The sequence below is a fragment of the Syngnathus acus genome, chromosome 2 (genome assembly GCF_901709675.1).
Source record: "Syngnathus acus chromosome 2, fSynAcu1.2, whole genome shotgun sequence".
Lineage (NCBI taxonomy): Eukaryota > Metazoa > Chordata > Actinopteri > Syngnathiformes > Syngnathidae > Syngnathus > Syngnathus acus.
Window position 1 is genome coordinate 13,192,575 of NC_051088.1, and position 23,475 is coordinate 13,216,049.

A 23,475-nucleotide genomic window follows, 5' to 3' on the forward strand; every position below is an offset into this window, starting at 1 on the left:
ATACACAGAGGAGAGCATCAGAAACAGATGCACCTCCAGAACATTCTGTTCCTCTGGCAGAAGACTCAGATATGTTTATCTGCACGGATGTTGTCTCACATGCAGTCCGACGACACAAGTTATCGTCTACATATGATGGTTGCATAATTTTTTGTACTGGCAGTTCTGTCTGCGCGTGCTGAATTTATTTCACAGCAGAGCTGCGACGTGAAGAAAAAGATAGTGATGTGTTGATAAAGCTCCGTGTTACCGACGGTCCTTGACGGGGATCACGTCACTCTCCCTCAGTTGTATTGCTCAGCCCTCAGGGTGGGACAGGCCTTCCATAAATAAAAGAAAATACTTCACGACATAGTGCCCACCTCAACCCAGCCAGAGAAATGTTATTACCCGCTTTATACTTTTAACTCGGCTTGCATGCGGTTTTGATTTTATACAAAGCCTAAAGTTTATTCTAGATATAATTCACCTCTGCATCCTTATTCCACCCACCATCTTTGCCAGTTTGTCTCCCCCCACCCTCCCTTCACCCACCTTCTGCGTGCCTGCTCTCAAGCTGGCGGCTAAACAGCTGTACTCTACCATGTGGGTGACGTGTTAGTATGTAAAATGGAGCACTACCTTCCGTGCAGGATTATCTTCCCACTGCTCCTCTCTGGAAGGACATGAAATTTTATCTACCCACTAGTATATATTGCATACTACTCCACACATCTTAATTTAGCTGGCCATCCTATACTATAGTTATAAATGGGAAAACATGCAAATACTTGAGATGATATTTGACTGAATCATCAAACAAAATCCTTATGTTGTATATATACTGTGAATGATTTTTTTTTTTGAAAACAAACGTGAATGTGACGCGTAAAACAAAAAAGGTTTAATTCTGCTGAATTAACCCAGCCTGTCCTGGCTGGTTGTAGACGATATCCCAATACGCCACCAGGGGGAGGACTTTTCCATGGCATTCTTTCAGGTGTGTGCTTCACCCGGGCTCAATAATAAGTTCATGCGTAAAATCGTTTATTCTCTCTCTGTGTGTATGTGTGTCACCTCCATGAGCTTTCACGTTATTGTTGTGGGGGGGTTTGTGTGACCCAATGATCCTAGGACCTAAATTTTCTGAGCTACTTCGCGGTTCGTTTATCGCGGCTTCACTGCACCGCGGATTTTTTCCAGTTATAATAAGAGTTCTAAAAACATATTTGCAGTGTTGTACTTTGTTATAAAAGAAGTTGTTATAATAAAAGACTTCTGAAAACATATTTACAGTATTGTACCTTGTTATAAAAAGTTGTTATAATAATAAGAGTCCTAAAATCATATTTACAGTATATATACTTTAGCTACATCTACATATACATATACAAAATGCGCATAGCGCTGCTATGGTAACTTGTGACCACTAGAGGTCCCTGTTTAACCAAGGTTAACAACAGAACGTCACATCTACATATGTCTAATATATATATAATATACACACACGTATAATATTCATATTTTCAATATTTATACTGTATGTTATTTATACTACTAATGTATTATTTACATGTTTGAAACTATTATTTAATGTTCTAATAATAACATATGCATTTAAATTGTTTCATATACATTTATTGACACAAAAAACGTACAGATGAGAGGGTGACCTACTTTGCGGATTTCACTTATCACGGGGTGGTTTTGGAACCAATTATCCGCGATAAACGAGGGATTACTGTATTGTACATGTGTCTGTATGTATTGATAAATGCTTGTTTCGCTCTCATTTGTTCTTTTGCAAACTGATTCAGCAAGCCTTGTAGTTAATTAATATAATGAGTAGTCACGTTGAATCCCGTTATAATCTCCTTGCTATGCCATAAACATTCGCATGCTTTTCTCCGACCCTCGTCTTATCAAATCGGCAGTGCACAACCTGAGTACTCCTTGAGACCTCGCAATGGCAAGATGATTCTTTGCAGCTGGCCTTTTTCTACTCAAGTGTTTATGGAGTGCACATCACTCGGGGAAGGTCATGGCGAGATGCTTTAGGGCAGTTTATCAGTGATTGACTGGGTCAATCCCGGGGAGGCGCTGCAATGCTCAATATCAGCCATGTCAGAGTGCTGCAGTTTAATGCTGCAGCCGTAGCATTGAGACAATACGAGTCTGTCAAACCGCTCTTCACATCAGGTCATTTATTAGAATGACTGCAGGGGCCAAAGCTTTTTTTTATGGCCGTTAGATTTGTGGTACATTTTAGGCCTATATTGATTAGCACAACATAAAACAGGACTGATTTTATTTTATCATACCTTCAGATGCTTATTATGGTCAACAGAGTGACTTGATAGAACTTTTATATCCTTATCTGATTTCTTAACCGCTTTCAACAAAGCAGCGATGTTTGATTCAATTTAGTATATTATTATTTTTTATTATTATTATTATTATATCATAATCCTGTTAACCCCTGGTTAAGGCTGTCATTCTCAATTATTTTTAGAATTGATGATTCTATTGAATACTTCAACAATTAATTGAATAATTGGATACGGTTTTATTTGCATAAAAGTGTGTTAAAATGGCCGTATTACTGTTTATTAACAATTTATTTTTGTTTATTTAGTGGTTAGAAAACAACTGAACAACAGCTAAGAAATATCAAACAGATTGGGGGTCATTGATTTGGACAATCTTTAGTTAAAAATGTCTCCAATTGTCTCGATTAAATTGATAATTGGTGTGTTGTCGATTTACTAAATTTGACACCTCTACGAACATGCGTGTGAGCTGATTTGGTTTTCGTTCCCTTTACTCTGCCCTGCCCTCTGTAAACCTGTCATGTTTGAGGCCCATTTGCATTTGATGCCACCTAATGCTGGACCAATGGCTTTTCCTGACGGGCTCTTTTGCGTTCTGAACAAAAACAGTGCTGTTTCCACCCACACTTTGCCACTGAATGTCACGTTCCATTCATCAAATAGGAAAAGAACTAGATTGAAAATAGTGAAGGGCATTTCGTTCGGTGACGGATGCTCATGTTTCTCTTTAATATTGACTACAGAAAGTCAATAAGTGTGATACTTTTGAGACCAAACAAATCACATTAGGAACCGCGCCGTTTCGTTTCCTGTGAGGCTCATTAAAAGAAGGTGTGAATTGTGAGAAAATGGCTGATGAATGGTGTGTAGATTAATTCATTCCTTTGTGTGCCCCCGCTGCCATTCAGGCTTTCTCTGCATCCTTTGTGACACAGAAGCTCCTTCTATATTTTGAGAAGGGCGCATTCGGTGCCAGGGGGGGCAGGAACGAGTCACGCGGAGAGCCGTGGACAGATGAAACCGATCTAATCGCAACTTGCGTGTTACTTTGCATGCTTATTTGCATTTTGTGAATTAAGTGAGAAGGCCCGTATGTTTGCGTAATGATGCATCATTCTCATTGTTTGTTGGTTTTCACACGACCGAGGATTGAATATTGATGAGAGGTCCTGGTTGAACTGCAGCAGAGAAGGAACAACACTCCGTTTGTGTTCAACTGAAAACATTTTTGGCAGAAGATGCACTACAGCATCTCGCACTAAATTGAATCCTACATTTTTTTCCACATCCTTAAGGTTTATGATCTTATAAGAATGAATTCCATTTTTCTTCCGTATGTGACCCCACTAATAAACTCATTTTAGGAATCCCCATCATCCAACATTCTTTGCGCATAGACTCCAGAGAGGATGCCTGCTCGACACACGCATGAACACATGTGGTCATCCAACATTGCCGCAGCCCCACCCATCCAATAAGACAGCCAATCAAATGCCTTCCTGCTCTGCTTCCTTTTGAAGCTTCTCGAGTACGCTAGTGTTGCCCGGCAACCCCAATCGGCACATTTCTGGGAGGTCCTGTGCGCATGGCAGTGGCTGTGTGAGGGAGACTGATAGAGCAAGCGTAAAAGGATGAGGAGAAACCTGGAGAAGGGCTTGAGTGGAAAGTTTGAGATCGACTGGCAACGGCAAGAGTCTTCCTCCTCGCCCGGGCTCTCCTCCACATTCCGGTACCTGTGCCGACTGGAGCTGGAGTCTCCGAGGATTCTCGGCTGACGTTGAGCCACCGTCACAGAGGACACACTGACTGACCTGGATTGCTGCTAAACACAGCCATCACTGTTGAGACTTCCGGGGCTCGGATCCCAAGCATAGGCTTTCGCTTCAAATAAGTCCAAAAGGGGTTCTCGGTCTGCTGGCTTTTCTGGGCTTGTGTTGACAGAGGCTGTTCCAGGAGTGGCGTGGTTGTTCCTGGCAGGTTCAAGCTGCCGCGGTTGAGGTTGCGTTCCAGTAGGAGGATGAATTTGATTTCCACGCCATGAATTCGTTGGCTGAAGAAATGAGCAAGGTTGTGTTTATTTGCTGCCATGTTGTCGTTTAATGTCGTTGGATTCCAGAAGCGCGCCGCCCCTTGAGCATCCGAGCCCAGGATGTGGAAGTTTAAAGCGTTTTGCTTGGATTACTGGCATGTGCTGTGCCTGCACCCTCACAACAACTTTTACAAAAGGTAAGTTGGAAGACAACACAACGTTTGAAGGCAGACATTAGTTTGGGGAATTGTGAGAGACAACTTGGTCTTGTCCATCATCTTGCAAAATCACCCGTTTTATTGACTTTGTGATAGCTTGGCTATGTCTGTTTACTGAGAAGCAGGCGATGGCTAAATTTATTCCTCTCAGTCCCACTGGGAACCTGCACTGTTCACCTCTCACCTCCTGCATAATCTATGCCTCATTAGTAGCCACTTTTGTCCTTTTAGCATGGCAAGGGAATCTACATTTTTCTTTCTCACCATCATCCTCAGATTAGATTAAAAGTTCTTTTTGGTGAGCTTTGAACCTGTAAATCAAAGTGGGAACGAAGAGGATGAACCCTCTGGAACATTCTCAAACATGTTGTCTTGTCCTTTGATTACCAGATGTCGGATGATTTTAACCACTGCTCACGCATGTGTGTCGCAGCTTTATCAAAAAGGTTTGCCACTGCTCTCTCATAAATTAGACCGGCAACCCCCCCCGCTGCTGCTGTTGGGACCACAAAGAAGGCGTCATGTCATTTACAGCCCATAATGACAGTGGCCTCAGATGCTCCTTTTACCTAACAATCAAACGCCAACTGCTGAAAAACTGAAATGCAGCTGAGACAATTAATGCAGTTTCCTTTGGGTCCTAATGAAGCTTTGTCTCCACCCTTTGGCGGCTCAGTTTTTTTTGTCAGTTTGATGTCTGGATCAGAATGGATGAGAAAGGAAACATCTCTTATATGATGATGTGTTCTCTCACATATGAAGACAGAAGTCTCATTAATAATGCATTACTGATTTAGCAGACAACATCTTTGAATGAAGGCTGAGGGTATTCCCTCAGCTATAGATGGAACTGGAACAGAGGTCGGCCAGCGGGATTATCACATCAGGTTTGAGTCTGGGCCTCACTTTAAGTTTTTCTTGGTCTACAGCAAGAATGGGCAAACTGGCTGCCACCACACTCTGAGTGGACCTTTATTATTTTTTATTTTATTTTTTTATTTCCAAACACACTGGGATGTAGTTCCAAGTTGTAATGTCCCCAATCACCATTAAATGGAAGATATGTCGCCATTGGCTTTAAACTGGGTCATATACTTCCTTAAACTACAGCGTGAGTAGGCCTGATAATTTTGGAGGGGGCGTTGGAATAATATGCAGGACAAACATAGTAAAATGAAAATTCTGAATGAGTTGATTTTTGTGAAAAAAAGACAATCAGTTCTTGCACTTAATGTTGGTTTCTTGTTCTTGTTGGTTTCCCTTTGCACTGGGAAAAAAAACAACAGTATGATGTGTGTGGTTATTTTAGTGTTAGCTTCAAACACTCTTTGGGTTAGTTTGTGGATCTTTTATTCATGCGTGGAAATTGTATTATCAAAAACTGAAATACATTTAGAGAAAAGATTTTGCCCGTTTCCATGTATTTTGTCCATATTTAAAATGCCCATCTCTCATTTACCGGCAATTCGTCTCTCTCCCATGTTCCAAAAGTGAGATTTGTTGATTACTCACTTGTCCTGAGGTGTGAATGTGAACGTGAATGATTGTTTTTCTATAAGTTCTTGCCCAAGTCAGCTCTAGCTCACCAACAACCCTAATGAGAATAAGCAAATAGAAAATGGCACAGGGGCCATCCATCCATCCATCCATCCTCACAGCTGGGAGATGGCCTGCAGTTGTGCTGTGGTCAGTATTTGCTATTGTCTCCCTCTGTCTCCACTCTGCTTTAACAGAATTACCCTTTTTGCAACCGTAGCTATAAACGTTATTTGTTGTCTGCTTCCGTCTCCTCACGTTAGATCATGCGTGTAGTGACTTTTGTGTCAGATTATTGGTCAGTGTCAGATGTAAAGTTTTAAAAGTAGTTTTTAAATCTGGGAATGTATGACATAAATGCAATGGGTCCATCTCTCAACTAAACTCTGAAGTGTCACGTGAACATTCTTTAATTTATGTAGATTATCATGAAAATATTTTATTAGTTCAGTGTTCTGCTCGAAGCAATATTCTTAAATATAGTCAGTGTGTAATCTTGTGCAGCAAGTGTGCACTCCGCCTAGTTGGATATGTGGTAAAGTGGTGGGACGGACAGATGCACTTCAAGAAGTTTATTCACAGCTGCATAGGGCGGACGTGTCTGTGATTCAGTGGTATTTTTTTTCCTTCACGCTCCAAAGACACCCGAGTGCCCAAATTCATCGGAATATTCCGATCATGGGGGTGTAACTCATTACATCTCTGAAACCTCGTCATATTATATCCAAAGCTGTGTTGCTTGGAAGAAATTCGGGTTATTACTCAAAACAGCAACTCCCAGATGTTGAACTGGCTTTCACCCCCCCAAGTGCAGCCTTCTCATTGAGAGCTGTGTCATTGTTGGACATGAGCCCACCTATTGCTAGCCCCATATCTTCACTCTGTTTCTCTGGTTGAAATTAACAACGGAGACCCTGCCCATCACTGTCAGGGGGGCACGCATGAGATCACCGAATGAGGAGAAGTAGAGGGAAGAAAATAAGAAACTGAGTTGCAGAGAACTGAAAAGGTTGTGGTGGGTGGAGAGCTTTTGTCTTCTGCTTTATACATCCCGCCAGGCCTTTACCTTACTTGGTCATCTGGCATCAGCTGGTAAGGGCAGCAAGTTGGAGTGGCGCCGCAGTTTGGAGACTTTAAGCAGAGACGGGATGAAATCTCTCTGCGGGATTTTGCATGGAAAGTGAAGGATGAGGGCTGCAATTTGCGGTGCGAGGGAGTCAACGCAGACTTTATTTCCGCTGGTCAATTCTTTAGTAGGCAGTTTTTTAAAACGCTGGGCCATGCACATTTTCTTCGGGTATGTCTGAGGTCTCCAGTGATGTCACTACCGTGTGGAATGCCATGTGGAAGTACTGCATTTCCAGCCGAACAATAAGGTAGGAGAGCTATGGGCTGGGCTGTGTTGCTTTCCTGTGCAGAAAAGATATGATCACAGTTTATAAAGATACATTTAAGACAAGACAGTTTACCTAATTAAAGACATCAAGTATAATGATTTCCCTTGAGTTTTTCTGGTTTGTTTACCTTAAACTTCACTTCACAATGCGTAGCATCAATGTTCTTTTCAAATTATCTACGGATGAACAAAATGTACCTTAATCCCTGGAGACAGATTGTTTCTAAATCTGTGTCCAATTTATCTACTGTAACATTAAGAACAATGTCGTGTGTTTTTTTTCTGGTACATTAAGATTTGGTTTTGAGTCTGCAGGAAATTGTAACATTCTCGTCTTACTTGTTTTGGGCTAATCTGCTTTTGACCTTATTGTTTCTGCTTAAAGGGGAAATGAAGGCCCAGTAAACACACCTTTTTTTTTTTTAGTGTTGAGCAATAATCCAGCAGCAATAATGGTGAACTGCACCATGGGGTGGAGGTCAATGTTTGTAATGTACCGTATAAGGTGGGGTGGTTCAAAGTTGTGACAGATGAGGTCAATGATTTTGCCATTTTTGGATTATGAAGCCTTTATAACAGAGCAGAAATCATTTTGGGTTTATTGGAACGATTAAATACAGAACCACACAAAAACCTATATTTGCATTTCTACGGTATCTTCACCATCGGATATTCCCACAGGATTGTGGGTAGTGTAGTGCTTTGAAAAGAGCATGATATCCTTGAGTTGTTAACGGAAAATCCAAATACAAATGGTTCCTCTTTAAATTCTCCTTTTCAAGAGCTGAGTCATGAACAGCATAGTTGTTCTTTTTTGGCAAGGTTACAAGGAATGACTGTCGTACAGAAACAAAGTTGGGACACACTTTTTCACGCTACTCAATGAGAAGATAGGGTTTGGCACTTTAGCCTTCTGACAGTTTTGAAGCACACTAGCTAAAAATAAGATAGTGTTACTTTTTGACCCAGACAGGACTGCATAGAAACCGGCCTACATTTGATACGTGTCTTATTCTAGTATGTCAGCGAGCATTATTTATTTATTGTGTGGATCTCGAGCCGGCGACAGCGGCGCTGCCACCTCATCCCACAGTGAATCAGCGGACACAAGAGTAGAGCAGCATGTTAAGTAAAGTCTCTCGCAAAAGGCCTGGAATGCTAAAGTGACCTGTCAGCGCTGCTCGCTAACTGACTTCCAAGACAAACCTCCAGGGTCATTAATACCGGGGAGTAGTTGATCAACGAGAACAGGCAGCGAAGTTGTTCTTCTTTGTTGTTGTTGCTCTGACTCAAACAGACTTTGGGGAAAGAGGTAAGGGGGGGCCCAAAGAGGAACTACTTGTAATGGAAATGCAGTGATCTGCCCAAGCGAGCCTCTAGTTCCACTGTGGTGAGTGAAAAAGACTCTCCGCGGTGGAAAAGATTACCCCTGTCTCGGATGGAAGCCGTTTCCTGGTCAGATATGTCAGCGTGATTGTGACGGCCCGGAATGGCGGGTCTTGAGTTTGTGGAATTGGTGTGGATTCAAATTGAATGTTTCTGTGTAATTATTGTGTTTATGTATTGAGGAAGCCACAGTGGTTGCTATCTACATTTGTTGATTGTTTTTGCGGAGCAGTCATCTCACGCATACTAATCTGGTAGGAAACAAGTCATCACTGAGAATCTTCTGGTTGTTTCCATGTACTGCCTTCCATAAATGGAGCACATCAATGCATGTTAAAATTTTTTAGGTAATACCAATAATGCGCTCTATTATGGCATAATAATTCAATCCTAACCAATAGACCTAGTTTGATGTCTGTGTGCAATGTTTGCAACTTCAAGTGCCAGTTTTTTTGTTTTTTTTTCCCCCCTTGCTGGAAAGTGATAATGACCACGTTTGGCGAGGTTGTGAACAAAGTCAGCTTTCTACTGCTGCAGGCTTGCTTTCTGCTAGAGCCCCACTGCAGTGTCTTCACTGCTTACAATGCTTGAAATGAGGATGGTGGTTTGTTTTCTCTAATGCTCAAGAATGATGCCCCCTGGAGACCTTACTTGTTTGGTTTGATTATGGTGGAGAAGACAATGCAGACCACCAGTGGTGGTCCTAGCAATGAAAATCAGTTGCAAAAAGGGTCACGTGCTTGTCATATTTCCCAGATTTCCAAATAAGCTCTGTCTTTGTTGGGTTTTTTTGGAGAGGGGGGGTCATCAGGATCTGACAAAAATAGCAGTGGGAATCTCAAGCCACAGGCTCGTTTTGCGGCTCTTTGGACTCTCATTTGACTTTTTTTTGGCATCCTGTATTTCCTTGCATCTCCTCACAGCGCCTGCCTGCAGAATAATGAGGGTGTGTGCTGCATTAACTTATGTAATGGTGAGCAAGGGGAGGAGAGGCATAAAGGGGTTAGTGAGATGGTGGTGTGGGGGGATTACAGGGGGAGGAGTAGAAGAGAAGCATGATGAGCTCATGCTGCTGCACTGCAGCGCTTAGATGTGCTTTGCTGCCCCCTGTGGTCGTGTGGCTTCATTGCACCGCCTCACGCACTGATTCATGAATAATTTACACCCAGCTGAGTTTTTTTCCAACTTGGTCTGTGGTTGTGTGTGTGTGTATGAGATGATGTACGTATTTACTCTGAAACATAGTGCTCCTTCCTCGGGGACCTTCATCATCCTGTGATGCTGTGGTTGAATACATTGATGCAATAGTGTCGTGTCATGCAAGTGTTATAATCAGCTGGATAATGGAGCGTCGAGTAAGAAGAAGCATTCTGTGTAATAATACAGATGTTCAATTAGGTTTGTAAGGCCTGATGGCGAGAAGGGGAATGTGGCACATGTCGCCGCTTGAAACCATCCTGTGGTGGAGGAGGTTGGTAAACAGTGATTAAACTTCAATGCGTGGCCCGATGTTGCTAATTGCCCGTCGCATTCACATGGGTTATCTTTTCATGCCTTGAATTTTATTACTCATTTTTTTGCCTCTTTTTTGACCACCCGTAGCTGTTGCCTTGACAACTGACTTCTGAGATCTGCGCACGTGCATGCAATTGTGATAAATCCCACTTTCAATATATGCTGGCGGGCCGTCCACTGACACTGCATCACTCAGTTGTCTGGAATTGTCATTCACCAAGGTTCACTCATGTAATGTCTTCTGATTATTTTTTTCCCTTAGCCCATAATTAATCCATTAGCCGGAGAGGGTGAATCAGTGGTTCACACAGTATTGGGCTGTCGGGGATTTTTAAACTGGTCCTGTCAAAATACGAAGCAATCAAAGCTGAAATTGGCTTTTAGTGACAAAGGAGAGATAACGCTCCTCAAATATGACATGTTGAATTGAGTTCTCAAAGAAGCTGTCACTGGCCAATGATAATTCTTTATTCCTTGCTGTTATTAAACAATAACCTCCCCATTACTTCTCTGTATTGCACATTTCTCCTGGAAAAGTATTTTTGGATCTTAATAATGCTTGCAGTGCTGCATTGACTGTCCACGAGCACCATCTGTTGGTGAATTCAGGGCCAGAAAGTGTTAGAATCTCCTGAGTCGGTCTTTTGGTTGACGTCTGATGTTAATGTCCTTCCCATCGCGGGAACAATCAGCCTTTCTCGTAAAATAGATTTGAAAGTTAGTCGTCAAACTTGTCTTAACTGCTAATGGCCGCCCGCCCGGTCAATCGATTTCAAGGTTTACACCGTGAGGAAGTCAAGGGCAGAGAGCTAAGAAATTAAACAGCCACATAAATGAACAAGAGTGAGAAAAGTACAAATTGAGGCAGAAAGGGGGGTTGCGAGAGGGATGCTCAGGAACTCCTGAAGCCATTTTAGAGATTCAAGCTTTACATAACAATTGTAGTAAACGTCATTACACCCGGCAGTGACCTTGTTGTAATTGTATATTTGAGTGCACTCAAATAAAGTCAGCTCCTGAAAATGCAGAGAACAGCTTGTTTATTATACCAGATCGGAATGTGCTGTCAAACTCGGACACATTTCAAGAAGCGAGGCTGACTGGACCCAACTGGTCAGAGCCGGTCAATAAATGGCTTTAGTATGAAATGCTACATTATTTTGTTAGCATTCTCAAGCTTTGATGTTATCTGACCACATCTAGTGTTGTTTTCCGTCTCTCTTTAGATAGGTTCTGGTCCAGAGCTCAGATTTCTCCCCCTTGGCACCATGTGTTCCGAAGACCGTGGAAAAATAACACACACACACACACACAATTGTTGACCTTGCAGAGCTGCTGCTGCTGCATGCAGGCTGAGTGTGGACGTGTCCAACACCGAAGCACATAAATCAAGGCAGCAGCTGAATAAATGAGCAGGAAGCTTCAAAGAATGGAAATGAAGCTCGGAGAGACACAGCTGAGCCACACTGAGGCGTGAGAGCTCTGTATGGGGGTGGGGGAGTAGGGAGGGGGGTACGCGTCTTTTCATTGACATTTAGGAGAATGCGCTGATTAGTGCAGTACACACCAGTCAAGCACTGCTGCTTGATGCTGGTGCACAGTGTCTATGTATGTGTGTGTGAATGTGTGTGTGTAGCTCTCCTGTAACCACGGTCACCTTGGTTCAGTCTCAGACTGGTGGCAATTTGTCATCACAGTCCTGATCAGGTTGCACCACTGTATGCTTCAACCAGGACACAGCTGAGTGGAGGTAGGTTGTGTGTTGTGTGTGCGTGTGTGTGTGTGCTTTGCAGGGGGTAGAAGCTTCTGAAGCAGTTCATTATGTTGTCTGACGACTGTGCGTGCATAATCAGCAGGTTCATTTTTCTCGCTGTGTAATAATTTTTTGCATGAGCCTTTCCTGCATTTTAATTGTCTGAAGAAAACATACATTTTGAATAAATACTGAAACTCTGCATGCAGTTTCATTTTTGTAAGTTTCGTAAACAAGTATAACATGTCGCCGAAATCTCTAACCATACACTAACAGGCTGCTGCCATGTGAAGGAGTCATTGAGCCATATGTAAAGATTTACTGCACCAATACGATAATAATACGAAATAATAATACAAAATTGTTGCAAAGAGGAAAGACGGGTTTACGTATGAAGATAGTTTTCGCACTTGAGCAAGTCAGCTCTACGTGTGAAATGGTCACCCCCCCCATTCCTAATTTGCCCCATTACATTCCTGCTGATTTCCCTTGTCCTGTGAAGCATCCTGTTGACATATTTACAATGAAGACTGTCCTATGATGACTCTTGGTCCAACTGGACTTGCTCTCATTAGACTTGTTGACGGAATGGAGGGCCCAGCGAGGCAGTCATTAGAGCCAATTAGATGTCAAAAGCGTGAGACGAACTGTATTGTATTGCATGCTTGCATGCACCCACTCCCCCTCCGCTCATCTCTGTTTTGCGTTGACAATATATTCAACTCGGTCTTGTTTGAGTTCAGCTATCGCAGCATGCAGGTATGTTGGGGTTTATAACAGATGTTGAGTTTTAATTCTGCAGAACTCATTGAATTAAGATTCCCAGGATCTTCTGTTCCGTGAAATGCAAATACGAACCTCTCTGTACTCATTTTACGATCTCGTGAGCACATTCTGTAAGGACAAATATCTCATCCTGTCAGGAAGATGTAAACAAATTGCTGACACAACTATGTTCCCTGTGAGCTGGCTGATGCAATATTTGCTGAGTACTGGTCCATTTTAATGGTTAAAAAGTTCCACTAAGGAGAGAAAAGATATCTTTAATGGCTTCCAATAACTATTCAATAGGCCACAAGTGTTAATTATCCTGACCAAGCCAACATGTTTATTGTCCAGTGGGGAAATTGTAGATGTTTGTCATTGTCTTGTTAGCCATAAAAATTGTGCAAGACACTTAATAATATTTTCTTGTATGCTTTGTTGAGTACATTTATATTTCATGTATAAACATTTAGAATTCAAGCTGTCAGTTAAGAAAGCGAGTCAAATAGATGGCACTAAGATGGCCACATGGGAGTGCTAACGATACTCCACCCAACCTTTTTGATTGACAGCTGTGTGTGTGTTTTAGATGCTTGAGCACAATGACAGAATAAGGTCGATGTTCTGCACCCTCCAGTTGTCCCGTTTTGTGACGGGGACGTCTGATTCATATTTAATCTTGGAAATCTGAGAATAAACAATTCATTTATGACACCGCTAATATGTTGCTAATCTCTGCTTGAAATCGATTTTAAAACACAGTCCTGATATAATAAGCACATTCCCAGAGGAACTATCTCGTGGGATGAGTGACTCAGGTCACTACTGTGTGCTTAAAACATCCAAACATCTTTGGATTTGTGTGAATTAAATAGCCCTAATCCTAGATTTTGATTTTATGAGCCCTTGTTTTCACATGGCCAGCAGCACCTTATAAAATAAACAAGGCGCTGTGTGACCTCTCAACAACAGGTTTATATTCTGAAGAAGCGACCTCCCCGGTTCTGTGAAGTTCTCCCTCACATCCTTCCTTGTTGCATATGTTGAAATATAAGAGTTGCTGACTTGCGCCAACCGGGTCTCGTGGAAACGTGGAATGAATGGAACTTGCACACTCAGGATATCTTGTTGGACCAGAATACGCATCTGAATCCATTTCTCAGCGCTCGGCTCATGACCCGCACAAAAGGAGGAGTTCTTCCTTTTCCTGCTTTGTTCCTGTTCAAGAAGGTGGAGGGGGATTAGTGATTTATCTTTTTGATTATCGTTTTTTTGACGCCGAGAATTAAAGAGAACTCCTGCCATGACTGGCACTTCTGTCCTTTTCTAATATTTCTAAACTCTGCCTTTCACTTGGGATGATTGTCTATAACCTTTTGGAGCAGGTTAACATCCTTAGCATCACAGAGGACATCCCCCCCCCCACCCCGGGCGAGACACACGAGTTGCACAACCTAATTCATAATTAATACATCTCCCAACCATCGTATTTGTGAGCACATAGACAGGAGAGCTGCGAATCATAAATAATTTCCTCATTAATTTAGCTTCCTTTGTAAAGGTGCTGTCAATGAATATTTAAAAACAGATGATGAAGTTTCTATTGCGGCAGTTTACAGTCAACGTAAACCGATCTTGATTGCAGACCAATAAATGTATTTGACCAGTGACCGCACACACACACACAAACACACACACACACACCATTTGACAGCACCTGTGGGAATATTGTCGGCCGGCATTCTTTATTGGCTCTTCATAACATCTTGCCATAACTGCCACACAGTTTTTCTCATCATTCAAAATAAATGAAATAACAATGAATTCCCAAAGGCTGGTGAAAATCACACTGACAATTTACAACTTTGATTCAATTTGTGTTCAACCCCTCCAGATTAGTCTCTTTTTTTTTTTATACTCACTGATTTCACGACTGTCACCTTAACGAGGTGATTAGTGTGTAATTTATGATGTGCTTTCATATGTAGAGCAAAAACGTTATGATCTTGAATCGCATAGCGACAATCCAAGAGTGACGACTACCATTTGTGCGTTCTGACCTGACAGTAAATCTTGTGACATATTGTCAGTTCTACCGTGTAAGGCCCTCTTTCTCCCCCTGGTGCTCGTGTTCTATCCGATCAAGGACTAAATAGATGTGATGTTGTTTGGCCCGACAAGCCAGGAGGTTCTCCTCCCTTGTGGGCTTCAGATGCCACGAAAGCACTTGTGACTTAGCCAGGAAAAGATGCAAGACTGAAGGAAAAGTTGATTCCATGTCAATATCACGTGCACATCTTGTATTTGTGCTGCAGTCAGCGCTCGAAACTCATTCGTAGTTGGCTGCTAATGAAATCTTGCGAGGGATTTGTACGGAATGAGCTGCAACTACGCATTTGACATCATCTGCCGCTTATCTGATTCCCGGTGCAGCGGCGAGTGAATGCAAGTCGACTGGAGCAGCAATTATTCTTATTGTAAGCCTTGCAGTCAATATAGCCAGCTCATTGATGTCACTCAATTGATCGTGACTGAATTGATTACATTGCCAAGCGCTCGCACATAAAAGGAAATAGCATTTTGACAAGAACACGTATGTTTATTTCTCACTAAGATGACAGGTGGCGAGGAGAAATGAGTTTAGCATGACTGACAAAGCAGATTGGATTGATTTTAGCATTTGGGGGAAGTATGTGATGGTTGATTGGCCACCACGGAGTGATTAGTTTTGGGGAGCAGATGGCTTGAAGACATTACTTTGCTTTACAACGACTGAAAATGGATCATGATATCGGAATATTTTCTTCATTGGCTATGTTTACACGGATGCATTTGTTCAGATTCATGTACGTGTACACCTGATCTGGAATATTATATATATTTATTTTTTTATTTTTGATTATCAAGCGTGTTACTGTGGTGGGTTTCCATCAAGGGCCTGTTTTTTCCAGCCTATCCGTGCTGCTCAATCAGCTGATTCTTCCATGGGCTGATGACCCACTTTCCGCCCCACCCAGGCATTCAATAGGATCAGCTGATCCTGAGTTATCTTGGTTGGCAAATATGAGGGTGTCTCATTTCAACTGCTGCCCACTTTGTGTATGCGCACGACATTGCAAACACATCAGCTCCATTTTCTTCTGGACTTAACCATGTCAAGTCACATGCTGCACTCCTCAGCTTGCAATATTATTTTTTACAAATAGCTTAACCTTTTGCGAATAAATTAATCATGACTGAACCATTACCGTACCCACATATTCTGACTGAACCATTACCGTACCCACATATTCTGTTTATGATAAACCAGGTGGTATTCTCTCACTTAACTCAAACGGATCTACCCGGACCTACACCTATTACACTCCCATTTTCCTTTTGGAAAAAAAACTTTTCGTCCGACATCCTGCCTCTCTTGAATAACCCGTCCACCCTCTCCGCCCTCAGCTATTATAAACACGCCTGACCTCAGTGCTCCCATATGACATCATTGCACATTTCTTCTCTCCCTCAACCTAACGTATGTCTTGTAGTATCGTTTCTGACCAATGAGTGGCACTGTCACTCCTAAACCCCCCCACCGACTCTTTCCCATGGTGGCCTGTTTAGTGTGCCAGTGCCTGTCTCTTATAACCACCTCAGTTATTTATACCCGCTGTGGTGTTTATCGCATTCACAGACAAGACTCCTCTGACAGAAAACCTCAAGAGATGCTCGCATTGTTATTGCCGAAAATAATAACATGCTGATTTGCTACAATTGCAGGCGTGAGTTTACATCAGCAGTTTATCCCTGTGAATGCTTTCTCATGCTCCTCATCGTCGCATTGTTCATCCCTCTCGCTCACTCGCAGACTGTTTACCACATCGGGTCACCTCACATGGGTATATTTTTAGATCAGACAATTGCGCTGTAGTGTATTTCTGTCGGGACTGAGCTTTGTAATAAGCTTCAGGGTAATTTGCTGGCTGGGCCAGCAAGCAAACTGAGAGGAAATTGTCGCGAAAGGACAGTGTAAAAAAAAAAAAAAGGTAACGCGACACCATACGTGACCTCCATATGTCTTTTATATAGAGTGAGATCGATCACATATGCATGCAATCAAGGCCGCAGCTTTGCCAGAGTTCCATAAAACGAACTTTACTGCATTGCGAAAAGTAGAACACAAACGTGGTTCGATTGTAATGGTATAAATCGGCTTTGTTGGCTGAGCGTACACGCAAGAAGGCCCAGACAGGATGCATCACTGGATGTCTGAATACATGTGCTTCAACTGTTTCCATATTTTCAGCCCACCTGACTGGCATGTGTGTTTGAAAAATGAGAGGAAAGCAGAACAAATCTTGGAATGAACATGCATAAAGTCAAAGATGGTTCTTTTGGAACTATTCAGATGATATTTCATTGATTTTCTTTGGTTGGCTGAAATGATAATTGCGTCAAGCATTTCTGAGGCGACCCAATCTTTAATTCCTTCTTTTTTCAGGATCCGTTTATAAACTGTAACCGAAATTATTTGTTCCTAAAGGGAAAAAAACGCCCCTCCCCTTCTTAACAAAGTCGTCTGTATATGCTTTTGTATCAAACTATGACATCAGGCTCTTGTAATTGTTTCCAGACCAGGCAAGGGCTGAGTTTTCCTTTTTATTTTTCATTTCTTCGCACAGGTTTCAGTCTGAAATGCAAACAGTGTATAATGTCACATAGACTGTGGCAGACGTTCCACAAGCATGTGACTGACCAAAGTTTCCAGGAAGAGATCTGTTTCCTCTGTCATTTCAGTTGATATCCTTTAGTCTACTTTGTCTTTTGTAATTCTTCGCAATGCATGGGAAAGTCTTTGTTTTTCTTTCTTTCTCTAGATAGCGCGACATCTGTTTGTGTATCGCTGACCTCCATGTGCCTCTTTGACCTTGTGTAACGTGTAATGCGTCTAACTTGGGGGAAAAAAAAGGAGGACTCGTGGAGGGTGATGGAGTAGGCGCAGAAATGTAGAGCGACCATATGTATCGAGTTGAAGAAATGGTGTTTTATGAGCGGCGAGAGGGCCTCTGCTTGGAATTTTCAATGACATCATTCCACAGTAGAGAAGCCAGCAGGCTGAACTCAGGAGAAGGAGTGGGCCTTCACCAGACGGGATGACTAGACAGGGTCGTAACACAAGAGGAGATGCGGAGGCAGACGGAGAATTCCACTGGATAGGGTCCTAGAATTGTCCTTAACAATATAATGCAGCAGTTTTACCTTGGATTTTTCAAACGAGATCCTTTTAGCTGAGCTCTCCAGATAGCATTTTGCTAATCCGACCCTTGTGTGCCTCGCTGAAACATTGATAATAGGCTCAGGGCTTATAAATGTCAAAATGAAGCTGTGATAGTTCTTATCTCCTTCCCAAACAAATAAACGTAGCTGTTTCTCTGATCCCGGTGGTCTTGTAGGATTACGACGGCCTCACTAACACGCACACATTTGGAAAACATTTTTAGATAACTCGTTCGACTAAAGCGACATCTTAAAGCGATTTTGGTCCCTAATGAGTCTGTTTTCTTCACCGGCCGGCACTCAGGAGGAAAAAGATTTTGGTCGTGAGAGTGGAAGGGTTGCGTGGAGTCCTTGTAAGTTGACTCTTTGTGGCTTTAGCATTAGCAGCTGTAGGCGCTAGGAACCAGGGCCGAGATCCCAAACCAAAATAGAACGCTCGTCCAGTTGTGCGCATCGTCATCATTCATGATTGTGACTCATTTGACTAAGCTGCTATGTCTGCCTGTCTGCCTCTAATTAAAGGACACTGGCAGCTTTCAGGATAGACTGTTTCTCTAAACTTCTCCTTCCAGTTTCCTGTGTCTGTTGTCATTAGACAGAAAATACCTTTAACGGAGGGCAGTTTACCCCCCCCCCCCCCAATCCCGTCTCTCTCTGAGGGGTGATTAGTCTTCAACTCTGTCGCCAAAACAGACTCACAGTTAACGGATCAACTGCAAGCGGGAAGGTGGATCGAAAAAACTGGAATCTTTGCAGAGAAGCGTGCCGTGGGTGAAATTGGTAAAAGGAAAAAGAATAAAGGAAAAGTTGAAGATGCTCTAATGTGTTGTTCAGTGTTTTACAGATGAAAGACACTGTATCCACTCTAGTTCTTTTCTTAGTTCCCGTCACTCCACAGCCTTGAGAGGCTCTATTAATACAAGTGCTCTCTTCAATCTCGACTCACTAAAAGATCAGCAAACATTTGTCACAGCATCTCTTCGAACCGGTCCTTTCCTGTTTATAAACCCAACTCATTTGTACCTAAATAACCGTCCCACTTTTTACATTTTCGATTAGCTGATAACACAACGGAAAAATGTGATTTTCTTACATCCTCTGCCTTGGGGTCATTTGTGTGTCCCTTCCCTACAGGATGAGTTTTTTTTCCATCCCCTTCTCTCTCTTTCTACCCAGCTACACTAACCCTCCGCCCACTTTTCCCCCTCGCCACACCCCGCCCTCTTCCATAATGCTCAGGGTCTGGCAAAAACCCACACTCCCTGGCGTCCAAGCCTCCGCCCCCCATCACACTCTTTGCAGCCCGGCGCAACTAGAACACCGAGGAGGAAAGCTCTAACAAAAAAAGCTCCACTGTCTGTCAGATTAAAAACTCCCACTTAGCTCTGACCATGTCTGCCTATCATCTACTGGGAGCATTTTTTGCTGGACCAAGTGACGGCTTTGACTGCACGGCGCTTGGGGATTCAACCAACAATTGCAGATGGCACTTTGGAGATGAGTTTGTCCATTAGAGAACGCTTCTAGGCATCATCAATAAGGACAGTCGAGACCGGGGGGACCCCTGATGTTCGGTGGTGTGTCTTGCTCGTGGTGGACAGCATGTGGTGTTTGCAGTGTAACTCCGAGAAGACTCAGTCCCTGCTGGAGCTTGAGCTCAATGGCTGGTAAGAGTAATTGGAGAGTTTCAAATGGGAGTGTTTGTTTTTAGTCTGTTTGTGTTTGGGGGGGTGCATGAATGTGTTGTTATTGGATGAGATTGAGCTCATAAAGCTCTATTTATTAAACAGAAGAGAGACGCCCTGTGTGTCCACTCACTAATTTGCCCTGCCCATAATCCACATCACGGTTTACCAGTCTGCGGCTTTCGTTAAGAGAGTCACTTAACGTCATCATGGTGTGTTTCTTCTCACTCACTCTGACTCCATTTGTGAGTTGTGGATTGTTCTCCCTGCTTGAAGGGCATTCCTGTGGCGTGTCACGGCCCTCCTGCTTCCTGGACATGACTGTGTGCTTTTTTTAACTAGCTGGATCCTCAAGGGCGGCAGGTGTTGAGTGCACGCTGGAGGGTGGTTGGATCATTCCGCATTGGACGACAAGTGACATCGACTCTGTTGTTGTTGTTGTGGTTGGGGTTGTTGTTGAGTCTTGACAGGAGGGAGGAGCAGTGCCGCCTTGATTCAGACAGAATGAGGTCTGGAAGTATGCAAGGGAGCCGTATTGATCTGTGATGACTTTTAAGTCCTGTAAGCGCAGCCCACATCACACACTCAATCACATTATCTGTGCAGTGTCTTTGTTTGAGGCAGCATTGAAATACTCAAAAATCAAAGCCATCCTCAGATCAAAAGTCTACCTCACCAATAAAATTGTTGGCTGCATAATATTTCTTCATCACCTAAACATCTGCAGACAAACTATCTGGATGGCTGAGTATGTCGTGATGTTAGTGGTCCATACTTTTAACCGTTAGCTCAGCATAAAGGTATAACCATTAGCTTAGCATAAAAGCTTTTGTGTGTTTCTTTGTCTGTTACTCTGGTTGGGTTACTTAAAGTGTTCAGCGATTATTTGGTGGATGGAAACAGGAAGAAGGTTTAGTATTTCTGGAAACAGCAATACATGATCAGATCATTTTAAACGGCATATGGTTCCGGTGGACCTCAGGGACATTTGCAGGTTCCAGTGTAGGTACATCTGGTAATTGCAAAAAAAAGGCTATTGGATAAGCGTTTTCTATTTTGGGGCAGATCGCTTGGGAAGAATTGGCGATCAGCACTCCGAAGAGTGGGTTGGACGCGTGGTTGAAGATGTAGTTGCTACTTATTAGTCATTTAATGTTGAACATCTGCTCATGCCTCTCGTCGAGTACATTGGTATTATTAAAGCCATGCTCGTGTTTGACTTTATAGTTGTACGTCTAACAATAAGATGAAAAAGACCTTCAAAGCGTTTGATGTGGCGACAGTCGCATGCAGGCACATACAACTGGGGAGGCTTGATGACAGTTTGTGATTTGTAGTAGAAGCTCCAATCCCCGCATCTTTTGAACCTAAATGTTTTATGATACCCCTGTCTACTTTATTACAAACTCCCACTGAGCGACTGTCAGGCTGCTGGTTGCAGCAGCATCCCAGGTAGCAGCCATGCCGAGCGGCAACTCGCTGCTCATCAACCCAACTTTTGGCAACGCTGGCCATTTGGGTACGACACGACTAGTTCTGGGAGCAAGTGTGTTGCTGTGTGGTCCTCCAACCTTCCACCTGAGGAATTTATTTCCGTTAACGTGAGGTTGTGAAGGCTGCTGCTTGCATCTGTATTTATGAGCTCTCTGCAGAGTAAGGACATCTGCTTTTGTTGTCTTTGGAGCATATGTCGTCTGTGCGTGTGCGTCTTGAATTTTGATATTGAGGTGTTGCCAAATATCATGGAAAAAAAATGTCTCGGGTGAATAGACAGATGAAGAAAGCAGCAGGGGGGCTGGATTACATTTGTATACCGTATGCTGCTTTTGGGTCATTACTCATACTCGACTTAAACTCGACTCATTTTGTGCTGCCTCCAGGAAAACATGATGCATTTCCTTAGCAACCCATACTGACGCCATTAAAAAAATAACAGGTTTTACGTAAATGTCATTTGACAAGAAGGAAATGCTTGGCCAATTTTCTTGGTTCTTTAAATTGTGAGGTGGAGAAAAAAATAAGAAAAAAGCCTGGTAGGAGAGTTCATTTTCTCACAAGTGTTTCCAGAGTGCAATTATCGCTGTAATTGAATCCCAATCAACTAGTCGACATTTTAGCTGCATATTGAAGGAAGATTTATCTGAGTAGTCAAGTGGGGAGTTGGACTGATTCATTCCACCGCTTCTTCATTGGAGAGGCAGCAGCTCTCACACTTCCTCTGTAGCGGCAGTCTGCTCTTCATTAACCTTCCTCTATTCCCAGACCTCCTGTAGATGTGACTCTGCTTTTCCGGGATGGAGGAATGTTTCTCCCTCAGGTCCGACTGAGGCCTGGGCAGGGGTTTTTGGAGAGGGGGGGGAAAAAAACCTGCCCTCGCAGTTCCCTCAATCCGTTGGCTGCAAATCACTGCCAGCTGAGCTGCTTATCCATGCCGACATCGGCGTTGGAGCTTCTGGTGGATAAAGGCCAGCCGAGAGACGAGACGCATGCCACTGGGTGGCTATCTCTCGCTTCTCCTTGGCGGAAGGAAGTTCCACATATCGCTCATATTTAGATGTTGGTTTATCTGTTCCCGTCGTTTTCCAAAGCGTTGAGCAAGCTGGAGTCTCTGGAATAGTGCCCTGCTCCTTTACTGCTAGTTCCCTCCCTCTTTTTCCCTTTCAACATCCTTTTCAGTCCAGTGCAAGCTCTTTGCATGCTGCATTTAGTTTCATATTTTTCCTCGGATTTTCACCACTATGACCAACTGACCGCATAGACTACGCTTCAACCTCAAACCCATTCACCGCTCCTTCCCCAACATAAAATGGCAGGAAAGATGCTTGGTACCAAGTTACCAATAAAGCTGTTGTTTATGTGCACTCCAAATTTACATGAACCTGCTAGGAAGAGGCAAAACAGGGTCGGATTATCTCCATCTGTGACACTTTATGGAGACGCACGCATGTGCGTGATACCTAACTGTATATAATCTCTGTAAAAAAAAATCTGATTAGAGTTCTTGGCAATGGACGAAAGTTTTTTTTTGTTGCTGATTGTGAAAACCACACGCACACCCATCTTTGTTGGTTTAACAAGGGCTCTTTTAATGGGTCCCATGCTCAAAGGATTTTCATTTTATTCTTATATGCAGTAAGTGCCTGGTCTTATACGAACAATTTTCTTTTAAGATGTAAAAAAAAGTTGTGAATTGTTGGGATGAAGACAAGTACCAATCTGCATATGACCCCCCCACCCCCACCTAAAAAAAAACAAACCATAAGGTACACATTTTGGATTAGGCCACACCTACTTGCATGCAAGGCTCACATACACAATGAACAGGCCGGTCGTTTTGAGAACTGAGCCGTGTGGGCATCATATATAATGAGAACATTCAATGGCGTTTGATCTTAGAAATAAATGACTACGCCTGGTCTAAGTAAGGTTTGCTGCAGATTTCCAGGAGCATGTTCAGCATACAATATGTGCTGACTTTAGACTTAATATTCCCAAGTCGAAATAACCTTAATAGAACTTATGTTAGTGTTTGACAATCTTACTTTGCCTTGTGGGTGAGACATTCTGTCCTTTCAACAAATGTGTGTACTAATGGACATTGGACATTTTTTATTTTTCTGT

At 42.8% G+C, this 23,475-nt stretch overlaps 1 protein-coding gene and 1 long non-coding RNA gene across 9 annotated transcripts in view; one reads left to right on the top strand and one right to left on the bottom strand.

Annotated features, from left to right (window-relative positions):
• LOC119130828 (IQ motif and SEC7 domain-containing protein 1-like) overlaps positions 1 to 23,475 on the top strand; it is a 74,403-nt gene that overhangs the window by 36,654 nt on the left and 14,274 nt on the right. The window contains exon 1 of one of the 8 annotated variants that reach the window (XM_037264827.1): positions 3,908 to 4,535. The exons of 5 other annotated variants lie outside the window; for them this stretch is intronic. In XM_037264827.1, coding sequence (XP_037120722.1) covers positions 4,459 to 4,535 — 77 coding nt within the window. In that variant the 5' untranslated portion in view covers positions 3,908 to 4,458. Of the gene's footprint in view, positions 1 to 3,907; positions 4,536 to 7,072; positions 7,469 to 19,421; positions 19,837 to 23,475 lie in introns of those variants that run through there. 2 more of the 8 variants (XM_037264821.1, XM_037264833.1) reach the window with 2 other exon arrangements.
• Positions 1,297 to 14,609, bottom strand: LOC119130865. Its single transcript, XR_005099544.1, has 3 exons — positions 14,588 to 14,609; positions 13,702 to 13,704; positions 1,297 to 1,462 (listed from the first exon to the last, which is right to left on the bottom strand). It is a non-coding gene; the product is annotated as an uncharacterized LOC119130865 (long non-coding RNA).